At 38.1% G+C, this 17,204-nt stretch overlaps 1 protein-coding gene and 1 long non-coding RNA gene across 2 annotated transcripts in view; one reads left to right on the plus strand and one right to left on the minus strand.

The window, feature by feature from the left end:
* Positions 1 to 434: 434 nt before the first annotated feature.
* Positions 435 to 17,204, plus strand: part of LOC130913326 (uncharacterized) — a 35,531-nt gene continuing 18,761 nt past the window's right edge. Inside the window, exon 1 of the long non-coding RNA XR_009062756.1 lies at positions 435 to 709. This is a non-coding gene — a long non-coding RNA (uncharacterized LOC130913326). The remainder of the gene's footprint in view (positions 710 to 17,204) is intronic.
* The window catches only part of tmem8b (transmembrane protein 8B), a 118,454-nt gene continuing 104,876 nt past the window's right edge, over positions 3,627 to 17,204 (minus strand). Inside the window, exon 13 of the mRNA XM_057831844.1 lies at positions 3,627 to 4,454. Coding sequence (XP_057687827.1) covers positions 4,119 to 4,454 — 336 coding nt within the window. The 3' untranslated portion in view covers positions 3,627 to 4,118. The remainder of the gene's footprint in view (positions 4,455 to 17,204) is intronic.

Genomic DNA, 17,204 nt, shown 5'->3' on the forward strand with positions numbered 1-17,204 from the left:
ATTTGGGAGGGTCTTAGCTTTCATATGAGCCATTTCTAAAATCAATTGAATAATTAAAAGTCAGGTTATTAGCAATTGTTTCTACAAAATGGATAAGCGACAAGACTTTTGTCAGGGACTGTATATCGAAAAGGTGATATATCGAATACATCATAGCCCTAAAGCTTATTGATATGCTCCCTCCAATAATCAATACATCATTTTAAAAAATTGTTTGAAAAAAAAAATCAGTTAGAGTAGTGTCTACGTTAGCTCACTGGATGCCACTGACGGCGCTAGACATCCAATTCGTTTTGACAACCGGATTGTATGTCAGGCACCGTCAATGGCACTTAAATCAGAGCATTCAAAACCAAGTCTTTTTGTGGGCATTTACAGGTCACTTCCTGTTCATTTTAGGGCATTTACAGGTTACTTCCTGTTTGTAACCCATTTGTAACAAAAGTGCATGAAAATTGTGTATTTCATTTTTTCATAGATCTTGCTAACATTTAATTTCACATTCGAGTATTTTTCAAAAGCATTGAGAAAAAAAAGAAAAACTAGCCTATAAATTGCTCCAATGGCAGGAAGTCTCGCCCTCGTATGTTCTATTAGGTAGCACGATAGGTTGTAGAACACAATTGAACGGTGACGCAGACAGACAGAACTTCCTAAAAGGCGAGCAAAGACAAACCCTGAACAGGAGCTTATCAACGGAAAAGAAAACGTGAGTTTTGAGTAACACACTGATACATTTGTTACTGTTAATGATAAGCTAATTTACCTCAGTACGAGCAAATTTTTTGTACTTTATTTGACTCGGCCGCTAACATTAGCATAAAGTTTGCGCTAACATTAGCTTAACGTGCTAAATTGCTTTGTTGCCAATTCATCTATCAAGCAAGACCAATTAAACACTGACTTTTACAGAAGGATTTTTTTTTGGGTAAAAGAAAAAAATGAGTGCTTTATTGTAATGTGCATGCCATATGTTGGTTTCACCACCTCCTTGAGTTAACAGGTTGTTTGATGTTTCCTTTTTTTTTTTTTTTTTTTTGGTTTAGACTAAGAGGAGACAATTTAAATAGAGAAAAGTTTAGAAATGTTAAGAAGTAGAAATAGGTTAAATTTATGTCTTTAAAAGTACAGTAGGAGCTAGAGCCTTTAGCTACCAAGCTCCTGTCTTATGGAATCAGCTTTCAGCTAGTATTAAAGAAGCCGACACAGTCTGGACATTTAAGATTAGACTAAAAACATTCCTATTTGACAAAGCTTGTGGTCAGGCTAGTTGAAATCGGTCTAGACTCACAGTTAGAAGCTATAATGCTAGGGGAAGTACAGCCACTGAGTCCTATCCCGTTTCTCACTCTACCTCCCACTTGTCTTTACTTTCTCTTTTCTAATTCTAATATCTAGTTGACTAGTCTCTTCATCACTAGTCACCAGGTTTCCCCTTTCCCCTCTGGGGGAGGGGCTATTTTTCAGCTGCAGCCTCCTGACTATCCTTCTGCAGGTCCCCCAAGGTGTGGAATCGGCCCTTCTCCACAATCTTTCTCAGGGTGCGGTAACCTCTTCTGGTTGTGCAGCGTTTCCTGCCACACTTTTTCCTTCCCACTAAGGTGCCTTGATACAGCACTCTGGGAACAGCCTATTCGCTCAGATATTTCTTTCTGTGTCTTAGCCTCTTGCTTGAGGGTGTCAACGATGGCCTTCTGGACAGCAGTCAGGTCGGCAGTCTTGCCCATGATTGCGGTTTTGAACCCGGCTGGGAGTTTTTAAAAGCCTCAGGAATCTTTTACAGGGGTTTTGAGTTAATTTCTTGATTCGGATGATTAGGTTTAGAGTACCATTTCATGATATGCTAATTTTTTGAGATATGGATTTTTGGTTTTTTTTGACTTTTTTGCCAAAATCCTCAATATTTAAACAATAAAAGGCTTGAACTACTTCAGTTGTGTGTAATGAATCTAAAATATATGAAAGTCTAATGTTTATCAGTACATTACAGAAAATAATGAACTTGATCACAATATGGAATTTTTTTTTGAAGGACCTAATATATTACGGCTGTCAAAATTATCGCGTTCATGGGCGGTAATTAATTTTTTAAATTAATCACGTTAAAATATTTGACACAATTAACGCACATATGCCCCGTTCAAACAGATTAAAAAGACAGCACAGTAAAATGTGTACTTGTGTTTTTCGGAGTTTTGGCGCCCTCTGCTGGCGCTTGGGTGCGACTGATTTTATAGGCTTCAGCACCCATGACAACAATGGCGGGCTACTTGTTAATTTTTTGATTGAAAATTTTACAAATTTTATTAAAACAAAAACATGAAGAGGGGTTTTAATATAAAAATTCTATAACTTGTACTAAAATTTATCTTTTAAGAACTACAAGTCTTTCTATCCATGGATCGCTTTAACAGAATGTTAATAATGATAATGCCATCTTGTTGATTTATTGTTATAATAAACAAATACAGTACTTGTCTTATCTTTCATTCCAACAATAATTTACAGAAAAATAGGGCATATTTTATAGATGGTTTGAATTGCGATTAATTAATTTTTAAGCTGTAATTAACTCGATTAAAAATTTTAATCGTTTGACACCCCTATTATATATATTTATATATATGTATATATATATATATATATTAGGGCTGTCAAAATTATCGCGTTAACGTGCGGTAATTAACTTTTTATATTAATCACGTTAAAATATTTGACGCAATTAACGCACATGTCCCGCTCAGACAGTATTCTGCCTTTTGGTATGTTTTACAGCAAGGTTTTTTGTGCTGTCTAACAGCCCTTGGACAAGATTTGTCCGTAAGTATGGTTGTTGTAAAGAATGTACATATTATGTTAGTAAGCGAAATGTTATATTTTTTGTATGAGACGCTTTTTGTTTGTTTAGTGAACCTGTATAGCGTGCTAAGCTAATGTTGTTGCTAATGCAATGCTTGTGTACTTTTATTTTGTAGTTTTACGACGGTCTAAAGAGGACAATGGTTTGAGGCCATTTTATGAATAAATCAGATGAAAAAGGAAGAAGTCTAATTATTAAGGCGTCGTTCACTAGCTGTCTAGCTTTGGAAAAAGTAGACGCTTCGGAGTGAGGACAGCATAGACAGATTTAAATGACAGTAGAGTGAAATGCCCACTACAGTCCTTATGTACCGTATGTTGAATGTATATATCCATCTTGTGTCTTATCTTTCCATTCCAACAATTTATTTTACAGTATATATATAATTTACAGAAAAATATGGCATATTTTATAGATGGTTTGAATTGCGATTGTGATTAAGTACGATTAATTTTTAAGCTGTAATTAACTCGATTAAAAAATTTTATCGTTTGACAGCCCTAATATATATATATATATATATATATATATATATATATATATATATATATATATATATATATATATATATGTATATATACACTAAAGCTGCCAATATAAAACACTCTCAATTTTCACACTCCAATGAGCTCATGCAGACGAATTTACTAGTCCTCAATTCTTTTATAATTCTTACAACAAAACAAACCTCTGAAATGTTGATGTTGAGTTGCTTCCTTTTCATTTGGGGACATTCTTCCTTTTCAGTAACCCAAAATCAACAGGAAGTGACCCATCAATTACACAAAAACAACAGAAACTGACCAGGAAATGACTTGAAATGCCCCAAAATGAACTCATTGCCTAGCATTGGCAGCCATTGGTGGCCACAGGCATTCAAACTACCGCCATAGTGACTGATTACATATGAATCACAGTATAAATAATAATAAACTTTTTTTTTTACCATATTTCAACAAATCTGCAACAATCTTTAGCTTTCCCGTTCTTTTACCGCTAATATTCCAGCAGTCTGAGCTGCCAGTATTTTACCATAAATGTAACTTTTTTTCCCCCAGTGTCCTCAATGCGTAAAGTGCCTTGCGGTAACTTGAGTCGTGAATAAAAATGGCAATACGTGGCTTCGGCAGGGGCGACGAGAAGATGAGTAAATCAAAGAATGTCTGCATAAAAGTATTTACATCGGAGTTCTGTGGCTTATTTCCCGTCCCCAGTCAAAGAAGGCAATGAAGTGTCAATAAGGTAGAAGAAGAGTTTATCAGCTGGTGCAGATGCTGTTTATGGAGATGATGACCGGGTCCACCAGGCCGAGTTCCTCGTGCTCGTTGACGCACAGCTGATAGCCGCAACCTCGCCTGCGCTTGAGCGGCGTCACCTTGGCGTCGGGCTTGGCGCGGGGCGGCAGCAGGAAGCCCACGCTGCCGGCGATCAGAATGTGCCAGATGCTGTGGATGTAGAAGTAGTTCTCCTCCGTCTCCACGAAGGCGTAAAGCGCCAAGGCGGACGTGGCGATGGCCGTGCCCGGGAACAGGAAGAACACCCAGCGCTTCCAGGTGGGAGGGTAGCAGCGACGTCGTCGGACGGTGCGGACCGTCTAACATGCACAGAGGGAAAAAAACAAACATTTTACTTGACTTAATCTAAAGCCTCATCTACACTATTAACTCATTTGCTCCCAAAAACGTCTAAATACAGTGGGGCAAATAAGTATTTAGTCAACCACTAATTGTGCAAGTCCTCCTACTTGAAAAATTAGAGAGGCCTGTAATTGTCAACATGGGTAAACCTCAACCATGAGAGACAGAATGTGGAAAAAAAAAAAACCAGAAAATCGCATTGTTTGATTTTTAAAGAATTTATTTGCAAATCATGGTGGAAAAGAAGTATTTGGTCAATAACAAAAGTTCATCTCAATACTTTGTTATGTACCCTTTGTCGGCAATAACTTTTTCTGTAACTCTTCACAAGCTTTTCACACACTGTTGCTGGTATTTTGGCCCATTCCTCCATGCAGTTCTCCTCTAGAGCAGTGATGTTTTGGGGCTGTCGTTGGGAAACACGGACTTTCAACTCCCTCCACAGATTTTCTATGGGGTTGAGATCTGGAGACTGGTTAGGCCACTCCAGGACCTTGAAATGCTTCTTACTTTGTTGCCCTGGCTGTGTGTTTGGGATCATTGTCATGCTGAAAGACCCAGCCACGTCTCATCTTCAATGCCCTTGCTGACGGAAGGATATTTTCGCTCAAAATCTCTCAATACGTGGCCCCATTCATTCTTTCCTTTACACAGATCAGTCGTCCTGGTCCCTTTGCAGAAAAACATCGCCAAAGTATGATGTTTCCACCCCCATGCTTCACAGTGGGTATGGTGTTATTCGGATGCAATTCAGTATTCTTTCTCTTCCAAACACGAAAACGTGTGTTTCTACCAAAAAGTTCTATTTTGGTTTCATCTGACCATAACACATTCTCCCAGTCCTCCTCTGGATCATCTAAATGCTCTCTAGCTGTTAGGTTTTGTGTTTGTTTTCTCCTAGTGTGACTTGTCCCTGTGATTGCCCATTGCTCTCACCTGTGTGTGTTCTCCCAGTGTATCCTGCAATCTGCATCCACCTGTGTTACCCAGCTGTTCCTCGTCTCGTTACCCCTTGTCTGCGTGTGTGTATATAATGACCCAGTTTCTTGTCACTCCTTGTTGCGTCATTGTCAATGTCAGCGTCTAGGTATTGTCAAGGTCAATCGCCACGTTCATGTCAGCATTTTCCCCCAGTTCCTCATGTTCCTCGTCCTGCTTCGAAAGTAAGTTTATTAGTTAACCTGACTTTTGTTTGTTAAGAGTTTTTTTTATTTTTGATCACCACAGCCTTTGTTTTGTACTTTGTGCCTTTTGTTAGTTATCATTAAAGCCTTTTTGAGTTCTCTGCCACCTGCCTTGCAGTTTTGTTTCACTGCTTTTGGGTCCACACAACCTGCCTGCCCACGCCCTCCCTGACACTAGCGAACTGCAGACAGCAGACCATTCTTTCGAAATCAGTATTAGAAAAAAGCTTAGTTCGAGCAATTTTCCAAACATAACTTTGACTTTAACACGGCTATTTTTTGCTTTAGTTACATCCCAAACATCTGAGTAATGTTTTCATTTTACAAAATAACAAACAACAAGACAAATAGAGCTTTTGATAGCAAAGTAACAATTTATTTACACAAAACTAACTGAGAGATGACGCTATTGTGGCCGCGACACGTGGGGTAAACTTTTCCCTCATCGCCGCCTGTCTCTGCTCAGCGAGCAGCACAGGTTCAACGGTATCGTCCGCTGCACTGGTGTTCCCGGTCGTTTTACTCGGTTGTCCGGCGCCTGGCATCACGGGCGTCCTCCCGGTTGTTCTGCTCTGTCGTCCGCCGCCTGCATCCTGAACGTCCATTCGGTCGTCTTCCGCCGGCACCCCGGCCGTGAGGCCCTGCCGTTCGTTCCGTTGAATCAGGTTGCGGGTCTTACCAAATGCGCTACTGCCCTCCAGTGGCCAATGTTATGCTTTAAAATGGATTTTCAGCATTGTGCTTTGGAGCTAAGTTGAATCAGAACCCAGAGATGTCGCTTGTGAAAAAAAAAACGTAAACAACATATAAATACGTCATTGGGACACTGAAACAATTAAAAATAGAATGTATTTATTAGGGCTGTCAAACGATGAAAATTTTTTATCGAGTTAATTACAGCTTAAAAATGAATTAATCGTAATTAATCGCAATTCAAACCCTCTATAAAATATGCCATATATTTCCGTATATTATTGTTGGAATGGAAAGATAAGACACAAGACGGATATATACATTCAACATACGGTACATAAGCACAGTATTTGTTTATTATAACAATAAATCAACAAGATGGCATTAACATTATTAACATTCTCTTAAAGCGATCCATGGATAGAAAGACTTGTAGTTCTTAAAAGATAAATGTTAGTACAAGTTATAGAAATTTTATATCAAAACCCCTCTTAATGTTTTCGTTTGATTAAAATTTGTAAAATATTCAATCAAAAAATAAACTAGTAGCTCGCCATTGTTGATGTCAATAATTACACCATGCTCACTCATTGTGCTGAAAACCCATAAAATCAGTCGGACCCAAGCGCCAGCAGAGGGCGCCAAACACCAAAAAACAAGTAACAAGCAGACATTACTCTGTGCGTTAATTGCGTCAAATATTTTGATTAATGATTAATTGAAAAAATTAATTACCGCCCGTTAACGCGATAATTTTGACAGCCCTAGTATTTATATGTTTTGGGGAGCAAATGAGTTAATTACACAAATTAGACAAGCATCACATTTTTTCAAAGGGGGCCTATACTTTTGTCCGGCCCATTTTTGTGTAAAATAATAATTTCTTTCCCCCTTCTAGTCTCTTTTGCGTTTTTTCATTGCAAGCAATATAAATGAAGATAAAACTAACAAAGCATTTGTAATTGAAGTCATTTTCTGGGAAAAATTGAGCAATATCTGTCCGACAAAATTGCAGGGGTGCCAATACTTTTGGCCAGCAGTGTAAGCTGTGAGTTAAAAGAAGTGCAGGAATGGCGGGGAGCCTAATACCGTATTGGCCCGAATGTAAGACGGCCCTGATTATAAGCCAACCCCCTCTTTCTCAAGACTCAAATTTGAAAAAAGACTTTTTGAACACCAAATTAATTTTTATACAGAAAATAATTACAGTACATCAGAAACAAACGATTATAACAATATATTTGAAAGAAAAAGCGTGTTATTTTGCCTCATTCAAATCTTAATATCTGAACATTTAAATATGCAAACTAAAGTGCAACCACATTCTTAAATGAATGGCTTCTGGTTTTTCAAATGTAAATAAACCAACGTATTGTGATAAAACAACAAAATTGCAATAACTGCATTAACCATCAAAGTGAGGTCTAACTGTAACTGTAGTCTTGAAACAAATCTGATTAAGGAAAAACATTGCAATAAAATAATGCAAACTGGTAAAACTTGAGAGTAGCGGAGATCTGTCATGACAGAACATCACTTCAATGATATATGGCGCCATCTAGCGTCGTGAATGGGTATAATGTCTAGAACGCGATTATAAGACGACCCACTCTTTTTCAGTCTTATTTCAATGCAAAAAACACCGTCTTATATTCGGGCCAATACTGTATATATTAGGGCTGTCAAAATTATCGTGCGAACGGGCGTTAATTAGTTTTTTTAATTAATCACGTTAAAATATTTAACACAATTAACGCATGCACTGAATGCCCCGCTCGCACATTGCCTCAAACAGATTACAATGAGGCCGTTTATGGACATTAAGAGTGAAGAGAATGCCACCGGCCGCTTGGGGGCAGCGCCATTCCATATTAATGTTATTCCTTCTATTAGTGGGAGAATTAGTCGTTGTGAGACGTTTATGCTGTTGCATTGCGCTATGTGCGACACACATATTTCGGTAAGTTTTCTTTCTTTTAGTGGCAATTATGTCTCTCTTATTGTATTTTGGGTAAGATATGTACAGAGATATATATTTTATAAAGGCGAGTGAACACAGGCGTTCTTTGGACCGCGCCATTTATTGGCATAAGCTTCTCCTTCACAACAAACATAAGTATCGTTTAGTGAAAGCACAACAAAAATAATATTCCTATCTCTCTCAAAAAAACAAAACAATGTTCACAAAAAGAAAAGCACTTCAGTCTATAGTAATGAGGCCCTATTCTCACAGTTAAACAACAATGCAAAATGAACTGGCATCCCATATCAAAATAGCTATGCATAATACACGTAAAACTTACTCAGACTTTGGTCACTCTAGTCTTATTATTGTTATTTTTATTCTTATTATATTAACTATACTTTTGATTGAAAATTTTACTAATTCTATTAAAACGAAAACATGAAGAGGGGTTTTAATTAGGGCTGTCAAAATTGTCACGTTAACGAGCGGTAATTAATTTTTTAAATTAATCACGTTAAAATATTTGACGCAATTAACACAGATATATTATTGTTATAATAAACAAATACAGTACTTATGTACCATATGTTGAATGTATATATCCATCCTTTGGCTCATCTTTCCATTCCAACAATAATTTACAGAAAAATATGGCATATTTTAGAGATGGTTTGAATTGCGATTAATTGCGATTAATTACGATTAATTAATTTTTAAACTGTAATTAACTTGATTAAAAATTTTAATCATTTGACAGCCCTAGTTTTAATATAAAATTACTATAACTTGTAACTAGAACATTTATCTTTTAAGAACTTAAAGTCTTTCTATCCGTGGATCACTGTAACAGAAAGAATGTTAATAATGCCATTTGTGGATTTATTGTTACAATAAACAAATACAGTACTTATGTACAGTATGTTGTATATACGTATATATCCGTCTTGTGTCTTATCTTTCCATTCCAACAATAATTTATAGAAAAATATGGCATACTTTAGAGATGGTTTGAATTGCAATTAATTACGATTAATTAATTTTTAAGCTGTGATTAACTCGATTAAAAATTGTAATCGTTTGACAGCCCTAATATATATATTTTAATGTTTTTTAAGCACTTCAAGTATAATAATTATGATAAGTTTTAAACATGTTATTGTCGTACTAAATAATTTTTAAACAAGATTAAAGTCGTAGAAAAATACTTGGCTTTACAAAATGCTGCATTGAGTGAGTCTACTTGAATCCGCTCAAGTTGATGAGTTACACACAATGAGTTGCCACAGCAACTGTTTAAAAAATAAACAATGATTGATGCATGCGGCGCTTTTGAAGTTTGTGACTCTGGCAAGAGCAAACATAAACATCTGTCAATAATCGTTAACTTTAATAAGCAACTCCAGTGTAGGGTTGTTCCGATCATGTTTTTTTGCTCCCGATCCGATCCCGATCGTTTTAGTTTGAGTATCTGCCGATCCCGATATTTCCCAATCCGATTGCTTTTTTTGCTCCCGATTCAATTCCAATCATTCCCGATAATTTTTCCCGATCATATACATTTTGGCAATGCATTAAGAAAAAAATGAATAAAACTCGGACTAATATATACATTCAACATACAGTACATAAGTACTGTATTTGTTTATTATGACAATAAATCCTCAAGATGGCATTTACATTATTAACATTCTTTCTGTGAGAGGATCCACGGATAGAAAGACTTGTGTCTTTGTATATTGTGACTAAATATTGCCATCTAGTGTATTTGTTGAGCTTTTAGTAAATGATACTGCAGCCATTCAACCCAAATGCATGATGGGAAGTGGAACCATGACTATGCGTAGTGCTACCAATTGATATTTCTTCTCTGCGTTGGGAAATAACATAAGGTGTTAAGAAAAAGATTCATTGCTACCTTGCTTCCCCACATTGCTTCCCATGATATTTCTAATCGTAGGGAGAGGGATTGTAAGGTTTTAGCCTATTAAAACAAGGCTCCAAAGGCTCCCAAAATTCACTCTACTCATTTTACGCTGCCTTTTAACTCTCTATATAGGTAACACGGCGCCATTGCAAATTGAGCACGACAATGCGTGAGTGGGTCGTGCAGCGCATGCATTAATTGCGTTAAATATTTTAACGTGATACCTTTTCAAAAAAATCAATTACCGCCGCTATGGGGATAAATTTGATAACCCTACCTTAAGCCTAAACTAAAGACTATGGATGAGTGTAACATATTATGTCTGTAACGTTAAATACAATTAGAAAACGATTTAATTAAAAAAAATATATATTATAAAAAGGCATGGCCGATATTTTTTTGCCGATTCCGATACTTTGAAAATGATGTGACCCGATCGATCGGCGTCACTGCCTGACCAACAAAGAGCAGGGAGAGAGAGGGAGGGAAGATGCGAGAGTGAGACTAGATTGGCTCAGGACAGCTCTTCTGTATTTTTTTTTTTTTTTTTATTGAAAAAGATACGCGATGGACTGAGGGCGCGAAGTAGCGAGGGCTGACTGTAATGCTAATTTTTACCATTCGCTTCAATGAGATTTGGCGCCATCTAGCGTCGTGAATGGGTATAATGTCTAGACCCCGAATATAAGACGGCTCCCACTTTTTCAGTCTTATTTCAATGCAAAAAACACCGTCTTATACTCGGGCCAATACGGTAAATGAGAACTGAAGTCTACAGCAAGGCCGGCCCAGCCTATACGCAAACTATGCAGCTGCTTAGGGCCCCTGACCACTAAGAGCCCCCAATCTGGCAACCTCATTTTATAGGTTGTTAATAAAGCATCGTGAATAATGTGTCGCGCATTGCCGTTTATTGGTGCAAACATCCATTTCCTTGTCATTACAATCTGGCAACCTGAGGAGTGACGTTGAACCTGCTTTGCAATGATTGGTGCTCAAACTTGCTTGGAAAATAGATGCACCAATATGTCAAAGAGAATGTATCCCTCTGGAGCAGAGAAACGTAAAATCTGATTAATATACAAAATATGGACGTATGGGTTGGATTGCATGTATGGGTTTCACAGTACACTGTGACGAAAAATATGGGTCCCTTGGCATTATTTTGCTTAGGGCCCCCAAATGGCCTGGTCTACAGCCCTAAAAATACTTATTGAATCCCAAATTATTGGGGGGGGCAGCTTGATTGACGAGGGGGACATGTCCCACGCGTCCCCCGGGATACTCGCCCTTGTGTATGTTGTTATGCGTGCCAAAAAACAAAAAGACACACATGCATATTTATAACATGAAAAATATGTGTCTTACATTTGCAGTGAACAGCTTTTAAAGCCATTAGCATTCACTGAATTTTTGTATGTCAGATGGTCTCTTTTGGTGCATGTAATGAACATATTTCCCGTTGATCGTAGGCGACTATCTCTCCAAACCGCTACGTGACAGTTTTGACAATCAGATGATCGATGCTTTCAAAGGCAGCGCCGCGCCTGGGCTGCCATTAAACATAATTAATGTTGTTATTCTCGCCTTGTTGTTCCCTTGCGCCCGCCTTATAACTGAATGTCATTTTAAGTTTAATACGGAATATTCGCATTCACTCCTAAGTGGCCCAGAAAGGCTGTAAATGCTGACCGGGTAGATTTTTCATGTCCCTCTTAACAACATCTCCGCATAACTGTATTTCCCTTTTTTTTATTCCCACTTCTTAAACACTGATCGCTTGCATTATATGTCTCCCGTGGCGTCATGCTATGGATCGGGAGGACAGATATAGAGCGCCCACGAGTGAGCGTAATTATTACACGGATTCCATCTGGAAAATGGCTGCCGTCAAATTAGCATGCCGAATACATGTGAGGTTAAAGGAATAATTGAAGTGAAGTCAAGGGAGAAGAAGCCCGCTGTGTTTTACTGTCTGTTTGCACTGCGAAGGCCTTTTTTTTTAAGGTTCGAGTCAGGCGGCGAGTGCAAGTGAGGGGAATTAGAGTTTGGTAGAGTGACAGATTTAGACCTCGACGTACGCGACACTTCTCGAGAAGCCGCGGACGTTCGGCACCCTCCGCTTGACTGATCTAATTCGCTTGTGTCGGTAAATGTGGACAATGGCTCCATCTGAAGAGTTGAAATAATTGGATTGTATGTATTGTATTGTTAAATAAAATCAATGAACATTCAACTCAAAACAACATAAAAACTAGAGTAGGGGTGTAACGGTTGAAGGAATTTGCCCTTCTAGCCAGACCGCCGGAATAGCGCCAGCCAAACCGCCGGACCCGCGCTGGTGCAGATCCAACAAGCCGGGCCGGCTGGATCCCGGCAATCCGGCCAGAAGAGCAAACTACGCGTGTTCTTAGTCTTAACCCTTTGTACTGACTCCATTTTAAAAGGTTTAAAGTAGAGATGTCCCGATCGATCGGCATCCCAATCGATTGGGTCCGATCACGTCATTTTCAAAGTATCGGAATCGGCAAAAAAATATCGGCCATGCCTTTTTTTAATATATATATATATTTTTTTTTTAATTAAATCGTTTTCTAATTGTATTTAACGTTAGACATAATATGTTACACTTATCCAGAGTCTTTAGGCTTAAGGTAGGGTTATCAAATTTATCCCAATAACAGTTATCACAATAACAATTTTTTTTTAAAAATGTATCACGTTAAAATATTTAACGCAATTAATGCATGCGCTGCACGACCCACTCATGCATTGTCGCGCTCCATCTGTAATGGCGCCGTTTTACCCCTACAGAGAGCTAAAAGGCAGCGTAAAATGAGTAGAGTGAATTTTGGCAGCCTTTGGAGCCTTATTTTAATTGGCTAAAGCCTTACAATCCCTCTCCCTTTGATTAGAAATATCATGGGAAGCAATGTGGGGAAGCAAGGTAGCAATTGATCTTTTTCGTAATACCTTATGTTATTTCCCAATGCAGAGAAGATATATCAATTGGTAGCACTACCCACATTCATGGTTCCACTTCCCATCATGCATTTGGGTATGGCCTTCAGTATCATTTACTGAAAGCTCAACAAATACACTAGATGGCAATATTTGGTCACAATATACAAAGTCACAAGTCTTTCTATAGTGGATCCCTCTCACAGAAAGAATGTTAATAATGTAAATGCCATCTTGAGGATTTATTGTCATAATAAACAAATACAGTACTTATGTACTGTATGTTGAATGTATATATTCGTCCGAGTTTATTCATTTTTTTCCTTAATGCATTGCCAAAATGTATATGATCGGGAAAAATTATCGGGAATGATTGGAATTGAATCGGGAGCACAAAAAAAAGCAATCGGATCGGGAAATATCGGGATCGGCAGATACTCAAACTAAAACGATCGGGATCGGATCGGGAGCAAAAAAACATGATCGGAACAACCCTAGTTTAAAGTACTGGTGCACGATAATTATTGGTCCGATAATTATCGGTCCGATAATAGGAATTATGACGTCATCCCGATAAATCCAATAACATTTATAATAGGACCGATAATATGTACTGTTCTGGTTTTGCAGTTTACACAATAGTATGGAAAATCAGTTGACCATTTGCGGGGTATTGCTCCCACCTGCTGTTCAGAATAATTCAATGCACCTATTTTTTGTTAAAGTAGTTTGATTCAATCACTTACACATGCAGTGTCTAGCGGTAGCATTGACAGTCGTGAATGCTTTCTGTTACGTTTCCGCCTCGGAAATATATGTAAGTATTTTATGTTTACTATTACATATGGATGTGCAAAATATGTTTACTTCTGTGATGAAGGGTCATATGTACAGAACTTCATAAGTTGTGTTATAGAAGCCAGCCAATGCTTTAGTGGCTCAAGCTAGTGTGCTATGCTATACATATAATAGTTTTGTATATAAGTGGATTGTGCAGTTTGTTGTATATTGAGTATTGAATATGTGTATTTTTCTGTTGTACTTTCACAATATTAAGACGAGTGTCTTCCCATAAAAACAAGAAAAGACCAAGCCTTGTGGTTTATGGCAGTGCATTCATTCTTAGCTGGCTGTCGGGCAGTGCAGAAGTGAAACGCTAGGTTTTCTTCATGTCATCATGAAAAATCTGATGAGATCAAAGGCAAATCTATGTTGAATCCACCACTTTTTTTTTTAATTAAACCTCCAGGTGTTCAAAAACTCAGGTTATACATTTAATAATATATATATTTATTATCGCTTATCGATATCAGGAAGTTATCGATATCGGTTTCAAAAAATGGATATCGTTCACCCCTAGTTTAAAGAAGGCTCACTGAAAACAAGTTGACAATTTATACAGGTCAACAGAGATCAAAACGGCAAGGCGAAACAGAAACACTCAGGCGGGGAGGCAAGGTCACCCTATCATACATCAACAAAAGGTTTCCGAGAAAAATGACAACGATTAGTTAAACATTCAGTCTTTTGAAGGTTCTCGTGGGGGCAGGATGAAGGGTGTGTTTGGGATTATTGTCTGTTTGTGGATTGGACAGGAGGATTTGGGAGTTACTGTTGTCCGGGCAACGGGGGTTGTAGATTTGGCCACCTCAGCGTCAAAGGGGCTCTTGGAGTCTTGTCACTCGTGTTATTAGTTGGATATCGGTCATTCTCCTGTGTTCCTTGTGTTAGAACAGACCGTCCCGCCATTTGTTGTGGACTGTCCGGGAGAACTGGTTGCGAGAATTGGTGGTGCAGACGTGGGCTTGTCAGCGTCAATCTTGAAGGCGTTGTTTATCTCTTATGCCCTATATTCTTCTTGTTTTCCTTAAACGATGGTATAAGTGCTATTTATTTTATATTGGGTGTGTTAGAGTAATACAAACAGTCAAACCGTAAAAATGAGAAATGATACTATTCCCTGATTGATTATATTAAGTGGGTTAGAGTAATGCAAATAGTTAGACGTTGCCTACTAGAAAAGCTATTATCTCCTTTAAGGTACATACAAGTCAAGGTTCGGCAGGGGCATCACTAGACCTAATACAATACTCTGTATTACTCAAATACATTTAATATAATCAATCAGGGAATAGTATCTTTTCTCGTATTAACTGTTTGTATTACTCTAGCACACCCAATATAAAATAAATAGCACTTACAGTATATCATAGTTTAAGGAAAACAAGCAGAATATATTTGACGTAGGGGATTAGAGATACATGACGCCTTCTTATCACTGAAGCCCAACGCGTGCGTCATGCAACTGACTGAGCAAGCCCACGTCTGCACTCAGTTCTCCCTGACAGTCCAGAACAAATGGCGGTACTTCCTGTCCCAACACAAGGAACACTGGAGAACGCCTGATATCCAACTGATAACACGACTGATAAGACTCCAAGAGCCCCTTTGATGCTCAGGTGGAAAAATCCACAACCCTCACTGCCCTGACAACAGTGACTACCGAATCCTTCTGCCCAATCCACAAACAGACAATAATCCTAAACAACGCCCAAGCACACCCTTTTTCTGCCCACAGCCCGCTCCGCAGGAGCTTTCAAAAGACTGAATGTTTAACTAATCATGGCCATTTTTTCTCGGGAACCCTTTTGTTGACTTGTGATATGGTGACCTTGGATCCTCGCCTGGGTCCCTCTGTGCTGTATGATTAGCTGTCGACCTGAATAAATTGTAAACTTGTGTTTCGAAGCCTTTTTCCAGCATTCAAAATGGAGTCAGTACAAGGGGTTAAGACTAAGGTGAACGTGTGGAGTTGTGACTTTTGGCCGGGTTGTCGGCATTACGTCGCCTGGGTCGTTGGAGCTGCGCCAGCGCGGGTCTGGCGGTTCGGCTGGCGTAATTCCGGCAATCTGACTAAAAACTCAGATTCCTTCAAAATAAATACACCATATTTTTTGGACTATAAGGCAAACCTGACTATAAGACGACACCCACCAAATTTGAGACGAAAACGGCATTTGTTCATAGATAAACCACAGTGGACTATGGGCCACAGCTGTCGCCACTGTATTATAGGATAATTACACCAAAATATATCAAGCGATAACACTTTATTTGACAGCAGAATCAAAAGACTGTCATAAGACCAAATGAACCATCATGATGCTTTGAACAAATTGGCTGCAAAGCTTCATTGCTCCAAGAAGTATTTTTTTATTTTTTATTTCACCAAACCATTAGTTACTGTCTGGTTATGCATTAACTAATGCATTAGCTAATGCATTAGTTAATGCATTAGCTAATGCATTAACCCATGTTTATTAATATATTAATAAATGTTAGATAAGCAATTATATTAATTATTGTAATGTTACTTAAACATTAGTTTTTGTCTAAAAATGCATTAACTAATGTTAATTAAGGGACCGTTATTGTAAAGTGTTACCATTATTTCTTCAGTTCCTGTTCCAGTTGTTTCATTCATGGCTAGTTATGGTATTTAGTAACACTTTATTTGACAGTGGCGTCATAAGACTGTCATAAGACCATCATAATTATGACATGACACTGCCATGAGCGTTAATTAATTCTTATGAAAGATGTCATTTTTGTTTCATATGGGGAAAATATCTTACTTTTGAATGGATATAAAAGAGCCAAGCTGCACATAAATTGAGTTAGTGTCATAATTTGCCGAATGACACTTAATGACATCTGTCATAAGCACTGATTAATGCCCATTATAGTGTCATGTCATAATTCTGATGGTCTTATTGACGTGCAATGACGCTGCTGTCAAAAAAAGTGTTGCCTATTAACCAAAATAAATCAACAAATGAGCCGCACTGGGAAATTACGGTAGTTGAAAGCGCAATTTTTGACTTTTTATGATAGATAAGTGCTAAAATAATGTTTTTCCGTTCACCAGTGCCCCGCTGCGCCCCAGTATTATATTAGGTCTAGTGATGCCCCTGGTTTG

This window comes from Corythoichthys intestinalis, chromosome 3 (assembly GCF_030265065.1).
Source record: "Corythoichthys intestinalis isolate RoL2023-P3 chromosome 3, ASM3026506v1, whole genome shotgun sequence".
In the NCBI taxonomy this organism is placed as follows: domain Eukaryota; kingdom Metazoa; phylum Chordata; class Actinopteri; order Syngnathiformes; family Syngnathidae; genus Corythoichthys; species Corythoichthys intestinalis.